The sequence below is a fragment of the Balaenoptera ricei genome, chromosome 20, assembly GCF_028023285.1.
Source record: "Balaenoptera ricei isolate mBalRic1 chromosome 20, mBalRic1.hap2, whole genome shotgun sequence".
Lineage (NCBI taxonomy): Eukaryota > Metazoa > Chordata > Mammalia > Artiodactyla > Balaenopteridae > Balaenoptera > Balaenoptera ricei.
This window is the reverse complement of record NC_082658.1, coordinates 820,913-834,893: the sequence shown is the minus strand read 5'-3', so window position 1 is coordinate 834,893 and position 13,981 is coordinate 820,913. Positions and strand designations below refer to the sequence as shown.

General features: G+C 46.7%; 1 protein-coding gene across 6 annotated transcripts in view; it reads left to right on the top strand.

The window, feature by feature from the left end:
- The window catches only part of PRKCA (protein kinase C alpha), a 363,797-nt gene that overhangs the window by 136,156 nt on the left and 213,660 nt on the right, over positions 1–13,981 (top strand). For 5 of the 6 annotated variants that reach the window (XM_059908847.1, XM_059908845.1, XM_059908843.1 and 2 more), the window contains exon 3: positions 12,091–12,173. In XM_059908847.1, the coding sequence (XP_059764830.1) occupies positions 12,091–12,173 (83 nt within the window). Of the gene's footprint in view, positions 1–12,090; positions 12,174–13,981 lie in introns of those variants that run through there. The other variant, XM_059908846.1, reaches the window with a different exon arrangement.

Sequence of the window (13,981 nt, the reverse complement as noted above, 5' to 3'; positions counted from 1 at the left end):
ACACCATCTTTCTTGAAATGGCTTTCAAGATTTTCACCATCTCTTCTCAGGTGGTCTCCCGCATCTCTTGTAGGCAGGTGTCTGCAAAGCACTGTACTTGATTAAACCCCAAGTTCTTCCATGCCTTCCCGGCTTTTTACGGGCCGCTTCACGGGTATTTGTGGAAGGAGTGGCCAAATGGACGAACATGCAGCTTTATTTTGAAAGATTGATATAGATTATGAAATTTACGAACACCGGAGAGATAGACACGGTTCTTGGCTTTACCCCCACCTTCAGCTCGTAACCAAGTGGCTTGTTTACTGAACAAATATGTGCTGAAGATGTTGACTCTTCGTGAGGCTGCTGGGATATCAGAGCTTTCACTTAAGGATGAAATTGTAGCCTAGGATTAAACAAGAGAAGAATCGAGGTGGGGAGAGTCATGACCTCATTACCCACCTGCCCAACCTCCCGCCCCGCCCAAAAAAAAAGCTTCCAGAGGGCACAGTTTGGAAACTACCGCAGTAGAGTCTTTCTGAACTCTCCTCTGTTTCTGTTATTCTCAGATACTCAGTGATGTTTACTGCCTTTTAAGAAGGTGAATGCTAAAGTTTACTTCCCTGAGCTCTTTGACCCTTGAGGATGCCAAGTGTTTGTTTTCTGGGCGGTTTAATACTTGTGTGGGGAACGTGTGTTATATCACCACTAAAGACTGAGAAAGTACTTTACATAATCAGCAAGTGTTCTACAAATAGTATCGTTGTTACAGTTTTGATTGCAAATACTAGCTAATGTATAAAGCAGGACATAGGAAAAAAAAAAAAGCCGATGATTTTAATTTGGGACTTCCTATTACACTTCTGTATTAAACCCTTTAAGAGTTCTGACTTTATTAAACTCATGAGCAAATGAGTCTGAACAAATGCCCCCAATATTTTTGAATTGCACCATTTCCATTTCACCAGCAATTTAGGTTTGAAATAACTTTTTTTTTTTTTTAACCGACAGTCACCCATAATCTTTGTGGGCCCTTATTTTTCCCTGTGGAAGTGTGAACAGAACCCTAACTCACGAGTTTGTTAATTGCTCACTGCTGCTTTGGACTTAAAGCTGCCCTCGGTGTTCACCGGTGATGCAGGTATATTTTATAGACACAAATGTGCCGTCCTGCGGAGCTGTTACGGCCTGCTCTTGTTCATCTCCCTTAGGTGAAATCTGAAGTTTATTTATTTATTTTTAATACATAAAGGCATACATTTATTTATTTATTTATTATATTTGGCTGCGTTGGGTCTTCGTTGCTGCGCATGGGCTTTCTCTAGTTGTGGCGAGCGGGGGCTACTCTTCCTTGTAGTGCGTGGGCTTCTCACTGTGGTGGCTTCTCTTGTTGCGGAGCACGGGCTCTAGGCAGGCGGGCTTCAGTAGTTGCGGCTCGCGGGCTCAGTAGTTGTGGCTCACCGGCTCTAGAGCACAGGCTCAGTAGTTGTGGCGCACGGGCTTAGTTGCTCCGCAGCACGTGGGATCTTCCCAGACCAGGGATCGAACATGTGTCCCCTGCGTTGGCAGGTGGATCTTTAACCACTGTGCCACCAGGGAAGTCCCTGAAGTTGATTTCTGTACGAAGCTTTACCTGGACACTGTAGACTTACCTTCTCTTAGTAACCTGGGTTCCATTTGAGAAGCACAGTGTTGCTATTTTCTTAAACACACACGCACCCATCTGAGTACAGTTCTCATTTATTGAATTATTTACTTTCTAGATACTGCCTTGGTTTATATGTGTGTATATATAAGTTTTCTAGGGCTGCCATAACAAAGTACCACAAACTGGGTGGCTTAAACAGAAGTTCTGGAGGCTGGAAGTCCAAAATCAAGGCGTCAGCAGGGTTGGTTCCCTCTGCGGCTGAGAGGGAGAATCTATTCCATGACCCTCCTCTGGTCTGAGGGTTTGCTGGCAATCAGGCACTTCTTGGCTTGTGGAAGCATCACCTGATTTCTGCCTTCATCTTCCCAGGACATCCTTCCTGGGTGCCCGAATTTCCCCTTTCTATAAGGACACCAGTCATATTGGATTGGGGCTCACCCTACGTCAGTATGATCTTAACTAACTATATCTACAACAACCCTATTTCCAAATAATTTCATGTTCTAAAGTACTTGGGATTGGGGCTTCAGCATGAATTGTGGGGTATAGGAGGACACAGTTCAAGCCATGACAGTATGGCTAATGCCTGAAATGTTGAGATGACAGACATTGTCATTTGGCAATTCTGGATAAGAGAGATGGGTAGAAATGACAATAAATTCCACTGAGTGTGCTTCAGAGACTTGAAAGACAACTGTTGCAAGATCGTAAATCCTATCCTATGAAATTGCCTGATTATCCTTGACATACTAGGTATAAAAGAAACTTATTTTACACGTCTCTGCTCCGGTTTTTCTGATTAACTCTTCGTCAGTATAGTGACATAATTTATTCAGGGCCTTTGACCAATGGAGGGAGAAAAAGACCTTGACCACGTTTAACTTATTTTTTAGCCTTTTATTATGTATGTTTCCAAATATCTGCAAAAGTAGAGGGAATGAAGACCGTATACCCATCTCACAGCTTCGGTAATTGTTGGCTTTTGCCAATCTTGTTTCATTCATCCTTTTTTTTTTTTTCTTGCTGGAGTCTGTTAAAGGAAATTGAAGACATCCTATTTTTTAAAGATAAATGAAGGAGGTTACAGTTTGTGACTATTAAAATTAAGAAAGAGAAAGGTAAAACTGCTCCATAATATAAAATATACCCTGGTTTCTGCATTATAACTGAAGGAGAAAAAAAGTGGGAGATAAAGGGGGGAGGAGCGGACAGAGAAGATGTGAGAGACACCTCTTCCTTTACATGTTGTTTTTCTTAACTAGACTCTGTGCTCCTTAAGGGCAGACACCGTCCTTGAACCTTCATGCCTGGGGAGTGGGGCTAGACAGTAGATGCTTGATAAACATGTGCTGAGTAATTGAATAAGAGTGAAGTTCCCCCAAAGCCTCGCACAGACCCACTGAGAAAAACACATATCTGGCTATAGAGCCAGAGAAAAGGAGAGATCCCCCAGTTACTTTCCCTGACATTCACTCCCAGTGCAGCATTTTCACAGCCCTAGCGAGAGGTAGGTTTCTCCCTGCTGCGTGCTCGTGCCCCAGGCGAGATGGGATTAGTTAGAAGCCAGAGGTTTCGTCTACACTGTAGGAGATCATTCTTCCTTTGCGTTGAGAATTGAAGCATGATTCCTAAGTGTATTTACCACCTTCCATCCTCCCAGGATTCTGGAGCTGCAGCTTCTTTTGCCCGCCATTCTTGGAAAATTCGGGGTGCTCTTAAAACAAGTGGCATGCATTTTGCTGAAAGAGTACAGTCTCGGGTGTCCTTACAGCAGGCGGACCTGTGCTCTTGGAAGTGAGTTACCTCGGTGCAGAGGAGACAAGTCCTGTTCTGCTAAAACAAGGGGGTTCTAGACTGGAAGGGGAGAGAGAAGGCAAAGCCTGTGGTTCTAGAGCCCAGTTCAACCTTACCTCCTTGCAGGTCCCTCACAAACCCCAGCTGAAGTCATTCCAGACTGAGAAATAAAAGACTTAAAAATACTGCAGTGAGAGTGAACCCCAGCGTTAACTATGGACTTCGGGTGGTGATATGTCAATGTAGGGTCGTCCGTTGTAACGAATGCCCCGTTCTGGTGGAGGACGTTGGCAACAGAGACAGCCGTATGTGTGTGGGGACAGGGGGTCTGCATGGGAAAGCCCTGTTCCTTCCACTCAATTATGCTATGAACCTAAAGCTCTTAAATTGTTAAAAAGTGTTGTAGAGAGAAGTCTAGTATCACGGACTTGATAAACCCTTGTGTAGAACGTGTGCAGTGTTTAAGCATCAAAACAAGGAAATCTGAAGGGCGTCCTGGGTTATGGGTGTTCAGATAGGGGCTCTTGTTGCCAGGGTAGGAAGGCTTTATGCCCTTAAGAAGTTACAAGGAAAGTTGGATTTTTAGATGATGTTGAAGTCGGCACAAAAGCACTGCAGATTTGAGCTTAACCATCAAACCTTAGGGTTTCCCTTCAAACACTGTTGCATGATTTGTTCTCTACTTTAAGGGAGGCTTTTGGTTCCATAAAGCAGATCAGCCTTTATACTACAGTTAAGGTAGTCAGATTTTATTACTGTATATTGATAGTTGGCATCAGAAAAGGCCATTCCATTTCAGTTCTGAGTTGAATATGGGAAGAAGTTGAAATAAGTAAAAGAAGGAAGACTGGCTAGCAGCTACCTGTCAGCATGTACAGGGCTGTCATCTACATTCTTCCATGACGCTGGGGCTGTGATGGGCCAGTAATCATCAAAGCTTAGGTTTATTCTGTGGCTGCAGAGGGAGCTTCTATTCTGGAGACTCCTATAAAATCCTTTCTTCCTTCAGCCCCTCCAGGCGCCCCGCACTCTCTCCTCTCGTACCACCACCTCCTTTCCACGTCACCTGCACAGGTGGGTGTCCGCAGGACCCCCCCTTCCTGGAGTCCTCACTCACCGCCTTGCCTTCAGTTGTCAGCCAAGTGATTCCTCTCAGACCGTCGTCTGCGGTCGCCAGCTGTCCTTTGACCCCCAGCTCTGAAGTTCTCTTGCTGCCTGACGCTGTATCTTGGTGACCCCCCCAGGACGTCATGTGCAACTTGTCGAAACCCGAGACCCTTGTTTAAAGGATGGCACAGGGAAAAGTCTCTCCTCCTTCAGCTAGCGTAATTCCTGTGAACGGCTGGCCCAGGCTGCGGGTCCCCACGTCCAGGTCGGTTCTTTCTTGCCTCTTGGTCTCCTCCGTTCGTCTCCACCACCTGCCGGTTCTCCCTGTGTCATTCAGGTCCTTCAGCTGCAGATGCAGACAGCTTGGGTCCAGCTGGCGTTAACCATAAAAAGCATGCATGACGCGCGCTTCTGTATTCAGATGTATTAAATTAGATGGGATGTACGAAGGTACAGGTGTATATGAAGGAAATGAAGAATTTAAAGGGTGTTCGACGGATCACGGACCTGGAGGGCGAGTGCCACGCCGACGCTGAGATCCGGTCTCTGTGTGTCTGTCTCTTTCCCCTTGGTCTTCTCTGCGCTGTTCGCCTCAGGGCTCTCCTCTTGGCTGTAGCATGGCAACACTGTTGGCCTAGACCCTCTGGCTAAGAATGTGGGGACCACCTCTGGCTCCCCTTCCTTCACACCTCGGGTTCAGCTCCTCAGCTCTTTCTTCAAAATACATCTCAGTTCCAGCCAGGGAGGAACGCAAACGAGGAAGCATCCGTGGGACTTGGTGACGTTAGAGGGAAAGTTGAGAGGACGTTAAAGGTGATTCTTCTGGGGAGGGGGAGAAGGGGGCTGCCTGGTCAGAAATAGGAATATTAGGGGGTTTGACAGGGTCTATTTGGGAGAATGTGCACAAAGGCATAGGGGCGGAATCAGTGTGCCGGCTGAAGAATGGCATTCCTTATACTATGTGATAAAGCACATTGATCTGATTTGTTTTCATACAACTTTAATGTGTATCACATGAGAAGACTGTTCGCATTGTTACACATCTGAAACCAATAATTTTCTTTTAACATGCAAATATAATATAAGCTCAGTTTTTCGTTACTTTCCCTACAAAGCTGAAAGCAGCTCGCTCGCCTTAGAGATTTTCATTTCACTGCGTTCCGACGTGACGTTACCTTCCATTAATCCCTTCCAGCTAAGCAAAATTTAATTAAAACCATCTCACATGATGACAGCCATTTATGTATTTAAAAAAAGGAACTCACAGAAGCTCAGCTACCCATCTTCTGCTCTAAATGAAGTCAAACTATTAAATTTAGTAGGTTCCTTTTTTGAATTCGGGATTCGTTACATAATGGCTTTTACCCCATTAATTTTGGACAACAAGGTTTTTATGCATATGTTCCATGTTACGTGACTGTGAACTGAATTTGAAATGATATGGTCTTAAGACTTGAAGGTGAAAGGGAATTATTGTTTAAAAAGAGATGGAAAATGATGCCTAAGTATGTATTTTTCCCCCGCAATGAGCATGGCGATCTTTGTGAAGTGTGAACAGGGATGATCCCATTTTGCGTGTAATGAAGTGACAAAGTATCTCAAGGATTTGGTAGGAAAGCCGGGCTCACAGGGTGAAGGTCCTTGTTTCCATCGCTGGTACTGACGCCGACTATTCGCATGTGAGACGTGAGAGTCAGAGGAGCCCATCTCTAATCCTACACGATCGTGTGAGTCCTTGGCTCTGAAACTCAGTTTTCCCCATGTCCCCACTCTGATCTGGCGTGGACTTTGTGTAGAATCTTATGAAATGGAAGTAAATACTTCCTTGGTTTTGGAGCTGTAACTCCACTGTGAACACAAGAAAATCATAAATTCACATAAGCAAGACTCTACAGCTGTGCCCCTTGTTTATAACTTCATAAATGTCAGTCACTCTAGTTTGACGCATTACTTAAATTATATCGTGGTAAACTATACATAACATAAAATTTACCATTTTAACCATTCTTACGTGTACAGTTCAGTGGCATTTAGTATATGCACAAGGTTGTACAGTCATCACCACTTACCATGTCCAAAATCCTTTATCATTCCAAACAAACTCTGTACCCACCCACACCCCGCATAACCTCTGTTCTACTTTACATCTCTGCGAATTCTAGGGATCTCATATGAGTGGAATCATACGGTATTTGTCCTTTTGCGACTGGCCTACTGCACTCTGCATAATGTTTTCCAGGTTCATCCATGTTGTAGCAGGTGTCAGAATTTCCTTTTTAAGGCTGAATGATGTTACACTGTATGTATAGAGCACATTTTGTTGATCCATCCATCTCTTGATGGACATCAAGGTTGTTTCCACATTTCACTACTGCAGTTAAGTCTGTTACGAACACCAGGGCACAAATCTCTGTTTGAGATCCGCTTCCGGTTCTTTTGGTCTTATACCCAAAAGTGGAATTGTTGGATGGTAGGGTAGTTCTATGTTTAATTTCTTGAGAAATAGCTGTACTGTTGTCCACAGGGACTGTACCATTTTACATTCTTACCAGCAGTGGACAAAGGTTCCAGTTTCGTCTCATCCTCACCATCACCTGGTACTTTGTTTTCTTCTTTATTTTAATAATAGCCTTCCTAGTAGGTATGAAGTAGTGACTCATCACCTTTTTTGTGTGTGATCGTGTTGGTGGCATTTTTAAGGAGGAATTTGCATTGATGAGCGAGAAGCACTTAACTGCAGCTGATTCCTTGTTATGTGGCATCAGTTCACCATGCTTTTTTTCTTTTTAAGTAAAGCTCTGTGCATGAATGGAGGATGGAAGATGTTTCTGGGCTTCCCATTTGCCCACGGTCACTCTAGGAAACATTGTCCAGTATGACGAGCTCCCATTTGTCCATCTGTGTGACGATGACATTTGACACAGAGACAAGCACTCAGGTCCACCCGGTGTGTGTGATGGGCCAAGACTCGTTACCGCTGAGCCCGCTCATATCAAATTCGTGGGTGGGGGAACAGAGTCAGACGGGGGTGTTGTTTCTCTGGGTGGATTTCAGCCCACCCTCTACTGGTTTTTGTTCTCTTGAAACTAGCAATCGTGATTGAGAACCGCTGTGAACATCAACAGGTCAGCACCACCACACACACCTCTATTTTTTGGGGGGGGGGGTGTGGATTTTTACGAATTCTTGAGTCAGACATAGGTGGCTTATTTGTTCTGTGTCTGAAACGTACTTTTGACAGATGGCGAAAACTCGCCTTAATCTCCATGCATTTGACTTCCGTAAGTAAGACCAGCCTGCAGTACAGATCAGGAGAGTGAGTATTCTCAATTTTAGAACCAGGTGACATTAAGCATCGCTGTCTGTCCAGGCCTGTGGTCTTGATGATTTTTTGTCCTCCGTGTCGTTTGCTCAGTGCCGTGTGTCATCCGTCACTGCCAGGCAGCAGAAGTGCATCACAGAGGATTAGAGGAAAGCCATTTTGTGCTCAGAAAATAATTGAATGAAGATTTACTTTGTGGCTTCAAGCTGCAGGATAGCGTCGTATTTTCAAACCTCTCATTTGGTTATGTAAGCAGAGGTGACCCAAAGTCTTTGAAAATGAAACCCCATCCGGAGTCATATAGGCCAGCCTGGGCTGGCTTCAGCAAAGGCTCCTTGAGGGGCCAGGGGTCCAGCTCCAGGACACAAACCATGGGGCAGGAAGAAGCTGCCAGGCCCTGTGTCTCCACTTCTTCCTCCTTGCCTGCCAAGGTCAAGCAAATATGTATGGAAAGCATCCTGTGTGATCTCTCTGACCCTCCACGCTTCCCGATTCCCTTGCCCCACAGAACGTGGTGAGATGCAGACTTTCAGAATTCCGAATAATAAAGGATAGAAACAATAGCACCTAATTGTTAGCCCAAGGAAGTCTGTGCTCACCTGGTGAACCCAGGGCATTCTCTTGTTTTATTCAGTCCTTTCCTCATTCTTCAACTGCACTAGCAAGACTTCTCAAATGTTGGTGTTTTACTGTCTTACGAAGTAAGAATTACCCAACTCAGTTTAGAACCTGAAACCAGAGGTCAAGGCCAGCTGTCCGGGAGTTTGGAGCGTGTGGCCCTGGCTCAGTTTCCCAGGCAGCGCTGCTTCCGGCTGGAGTCAGCTCCGGCCCAGCTCCTCTTCCTGGCCGCCCAGTCTCCCCGCGGCTGGGGCTGGGGGTGGGCCGAGGGGTTCTCTGGTGCTTCCGCTCCTTAATCAGCCCCCCATCCCGGGCGTGGGGGCTGGCATGTTCTTCTTCATTAGGTCTGAATCGTGAGTCTTTGAACAGGCCTTGCAGGGTCTTTATCCCCTGATAACTCTCCTGGGGGAGCAGCTCTCTGGACCCTTCTCCCCGCCCCTCCCGTTGGGGGAGTGAGTACAGGCACTTTAGATGTAAGGTGGGGTGAGAGGGGCCGCTGAGGCAGGTTGGGGAGAAGTGATTTTGGGGTGGGCGGGCGTTTTGCTGCCCTTTCGGATTATATTGTGCAGTGAGGGTGTGGTTCTTTTCAGGATAAAATTGGACGTGCGATTTAAGGCGTGCAATCGATACACGGCCAGCTGGAGGGATGTAATTGCACTGACAGGTAAAGGGGGATTGAAAGGACAGGTGCAAACACCGAACTAGCCAAAGGGATCTGATAAATGTGGATTTTCTTCAGCGTCCACCTGAATGAGATGGACAGAAAAGAGATGAGAGACGCGACTGTTTGAATGATTAAGTAGGGAATCAGAATGCTCCTTCTCCCTTCAAAACACCGCATCCATAATAAACTGTGATGAGGAAATAGGGCTCCCGTGGCCCTCTCCCTTTAGTGGCTTATCGTCCTAATCCCAGCGAGTGAAAGCTGACTGTGTCTGGGGAGAGCAAGCTGACGGGATTAATCTGAGCCCATTATCCATCCTTAGGGAGCGTCGCGATGGGGGCGCTGCAGCAACACCGGGAAAGCCCGCTGCTCCGAAGGCTGTTAGGAGTGAAGTGCTGCCCTTTTGCAGCGTCTGGGCCCTGCCCGGGCAGCCAGGGGCTCTTTCCTCTGCGCCCTTACAGTACCCGCTCCGGCCCCAGTGGTGCCCCGTGGGCAGCAGCCCGAGAGAGCCCCTCCCTCAGGTCCTCTCTGCTTCTGGAAGGATGCCCCTTACGAGATCTTGAGCGCTCACCTTCCTGTGGGCGGTCCCCTCACTTGTCCGATTCTGCCTGCTCATGCCGAGCCTGAAGTTTTTTTATAAAGGATGTACTTTTACAGTGACCTTGTATTTTGACCATAATACTTACTTAAAATAAAACTGTTTAAAAAGAAAACAGTCATCCTTTATCCTGCTTCCCTGACGTGGTTTACCCCCATCTTTATCCTCCAGGTTTCATATGTATACGCCCGCATAGATACACACACACTTACACATATGTACGTGTATATATTTATTAAGTATACTTAAGATCATGTTTTCATGTACCCATTTTCCTGGCACCCACGTGCGGAATCTCGGCATCACCCTCAGCATCTTTTGCTCTCTTGCCCACCAGTGTGGCGTGGTGGCGGGAAAGGGCTGTAGGGTCCAGCAGACCTTAGGTCGAGTCGTCGCTCCACTACATGGAGGAGGGTGACTGTACCTAAGGCCCTTTTCTGTCTGCCCCGTCCGTCTCTCCGTCCGTCTGTCCTCTCCCACCGTCTGTTCTGTCTGCAAACGCTGTGCCCTTGTAACATGCTAGACGGCAGAGATCAGTACAGCGTTTTCCCTTCCGTAAAATGTAGGCGTCAGAGCATATTGAGTAGTGTTATGAGGATTCAGTGAGATCGTGCAGGTGAGGTGTGACCCATCCAAGTGACACAGAGCAGGAGGCTCGACAGACGGTGTCTGTGGTCAGCTGGCAGGTCCCATCAGTTCTTCGACTTCCCTGACATCTCTTACCTCCATCTCTTACAGACTGAATAGTGGTGGGTGATCACTTTCATTCCCAGACTCTACAGGGGGCTTCCACCGGCCCTTACGGCCTGACCTGTTCCAGTGCGTTCTTCCCATCACCACCATTGGCCCTTCAAAAGCACTGCTCTTGTCTGTGTTGTTCTGGTTCACACCTTTCAGGGCTGCTCATGCTGATCACAAATATCCTGAATGTCTTGCTGGCCCCTAAATGCTCCCTTAGTTTTAGTGTCTTGGCTCTGGGCAAACCTGCCAGCCTCTCCCACCCTCTCCTGGGCCTGACCCTCTTCAGTTGGCTTTATCTACTGACACACGTGCAGGAAGGTGTACTGATAGTATCGCTTGTGGGAGTAGACGAGAGCTAGGAACCTGGGAATTTCTAGCCTGCCTTCTGCAGTAAAGACTAAGGACTCACCCCGTATTTCTGAGGGAATATTGTTTCTTAGCGTGCTGTTCAGCAAAGAACAATAGAGTAGTGGGTTATGCCCTTTGGAGCTGAACCGGAAGCTTTTAAGGAAGGGTGACCTCAGTCATTTATTTGTATCCTCCATGTTATGCTTTTCATAAAAATCTTAGGTTACTTATTAATTTCTGTAACTAGTGATTCAGTTACTGATTCATCTTCGGGAATACTTAGCAAACCGTGCTGAGTTTGGAAAACGCTTTGTGTCGTGGATTTGGTAGATTTGTGGGTCCCCTCCCAGCTAGTGCCGAGCAGGCATAGACAAGAGGGATGTGAGGATGCACCCTAGCTTTTCTTCACTTCAGAGGGCTGTTTTCTGTAGGTTGGGTTTGTGTCTTCAGGAGTTCTTGACGTTCAGAATTCTTCTAAGGAAGTTCTGCACCCACAGTTGGGGATATACACGTATTATTTATAATAAATTATTCTCTTACTAATAGGGTCTAGTGTTTGTCAACGTTTACACACCTCTGTGTTGGTGGAGGAGAGTGCACAGTACTTTACATATTGCTTCCTGGTTTATACCTTGGGAGAACTGTCTTACAATCCCTAGCCCTTCCCCTCAACTTTAGAGAAGAGGAACTAAGGTTTAGGTCTCCCGGGGCCCTGTCCGTGCTGGCATTTTGTGGTTCTGTTATGTAGGAGTCCAATCAGTACCAAGTGTGGGGACTTCCCTGGTGGCGCAGTGGTGAAGAATCCGCCTGCCAATGCAGGGGACACGGGTTCGAGCCCTGGTCCGGGAAGATCCCACATGCTGCAGAGCAACTAAGCCCGTGAGCCACAGCTACTGAAGCCTGCACACCACAACTGCTGAGCCTGCGAGCCACAACTGCCGAAGCCCACACGCCTGGAGCCCATGCTCCACCATGAGAAGCCCACGCACCATGACGAAGAGTAGCCCCTGCTCGCTGCAACTAGAGAAAGCCCGCGTGCAGCAGCGAAGACCCAACGCAGCCAATAATAAATAAATAAATTTATTAAAAAAAACCCCAAAAACCACATGTGGCTGAGTCTCGAGTGAAATGCCTTCTGATTGCTGTTTGTGAGATTCTTTCTGTAGTGAAATTAAACTGACTTCTGACAGCATGTAGCCCTGTTTGGAAAACGAAGCTTTGTATATTCAATCTAGACTTTACTAATTTTAGTTTTCTTTTCTCTCCACCAGTTTGCTGTTTTGTGGTTCACAAGAGGTGCCATGAATTCGTTACTTTTTCTTGTCCGGGTGCGGATAAAGGACCTGACACTGATGTAAGTAGCCTGGAAACTATTATTTTATGTTGATGAGGGTTTCCGAGTTTAATTTTTTTAATGCCTGAACTACTGTTGTTCTGGCACATACTGTTAACGGGAAGACTTACCAGTTCGTTTTGTATAACTTTGGCTTTTACTAATGAAAGATTTATAGTCCTTTTGAACCCTGGCAGGACTATCCCAGGCTCAGAGGAGAATTTCCTGTTATCTTGTTTGTACTCTTCAGCTCTGGGTGGTGTAGGCTAAATCTACCAAATTTATAGTCGTAGCTTTCACAAACACAAGGCAGTTCTTTTTGGAAAATGTTGACACATTTTACAATGAACATAGATGGCCCTTCAGTTTATTTGTAACGGTCGATTAACTAGTAGGGCCCTCACTGCTTTTGGCCGAGGTAACAAACTGTCCCTAGTTTGTTTCATGGGATCCTTGCTGCCTTTCATTAGGTATTATAAGTGCTCCTGTTGACTTGAATAATTCAGCGTCTGTTTCGCTGAACAAATGATCTCTGAAACTGCCCACATGTGAATACCTCATCTCTCTGATTTGTGTCCTAACTCCGCCCGTCTCTGCTGAGTCTCTCCGTTGCATCCCTTGTTGGCTGAAAAGCGAGGTCGGTCGGCAGAGCAGAGTGGGAGTTTGGGGGCGGGGGAAGCACCAGTGCCTAAAATACATCCAGTGGAGGGGAACTTGAGCTGTTACATGGAAAGTCATATTTTTAACTGAAAAAAAAAAAAAAAAATTGCAGGGTAGGCCCGGGAGAGTAGGCATTTCTGGATGGCGTGAGCTGGACCTCTTTGGCCACTAATACTTAAATGATTTGCTCCAAATGATTCCTACCTTTGGTGCTTGTTCTGATTGTTCTGGTTGGTTTTTTTTGGTTTTTTTGGTTTTTGTTTTTTTAAGGCATTACCGAGTGGATCATCTTGCCTTGAGGGAGATTACAGAGGTAGAAGAAAAGAAGTTAGAGGCCAGGAGAGAGCTCTGAGCTCCATCCTGCAGATCGGATGGGAGAGGAAGGCAGGGAAGGGGACCAGGAGGAGGCCAGGAGGGTGAGAGGCCAAGTTCACGATTCCCTAACGGGCCTGTCGGCCAACGCTGATCACATCTGTGATCTTGTTCTGAATCCTCTGTTGGCTCCTAATATTCCACGTAGATGGTAACACACATCCGGGTTTGCACTTGCTTACCTAGGGAAGCCTTGGCTGATGCTTGTTTACGGCTGTTAATTATCTTCAGCAGCTCCTTTCCCGCTCAGAATTTTATCCTGTTGTGGCTGATGGCTGTGGCCACCCTCCTCCCAGCCAGGGGCCAGGTGCAGAGTGTTAGCAAAGAGCTTTTCGCCGTGAAGCATAACGAAGGGCACACCTGTGATCTGCTCCCGCTCATCTGTGTGTGTGCTGACTTGCCTCTCATTGTAATATACTCAACATTTAAGTTACGAGATGAGCTTTTTTGAATCTGAGAGAGAAAGAAGTGGGCGAGGTACTAAAAAGGTACAGAATAATCGGCCAGTCCTGCCTGTCTGATCAAAAAGGACCGTGCACTCTTTTCCAAGGGGAACTTTTGCCTTTTGGTCCTTGGCTTCCAGAGACTGTGATTGCAGGGCCCGGTCGGTGGGGGCTTGAAGGCCCAGCTCCTCCTCAGGCCCCTTCCCTGCGCTTTTAAAATTTCCATCTCGAAGCCTCTTTGTCCTTCAGACTGGAGCCCCTCCCTGTCCTTAGGACAACCTCCGTCCCTCGAGAATTGTGTCTCCGTGTGACTCCCCTCCCGCCAGAGGGAACACGAGGTACCTGGGTTTCCAG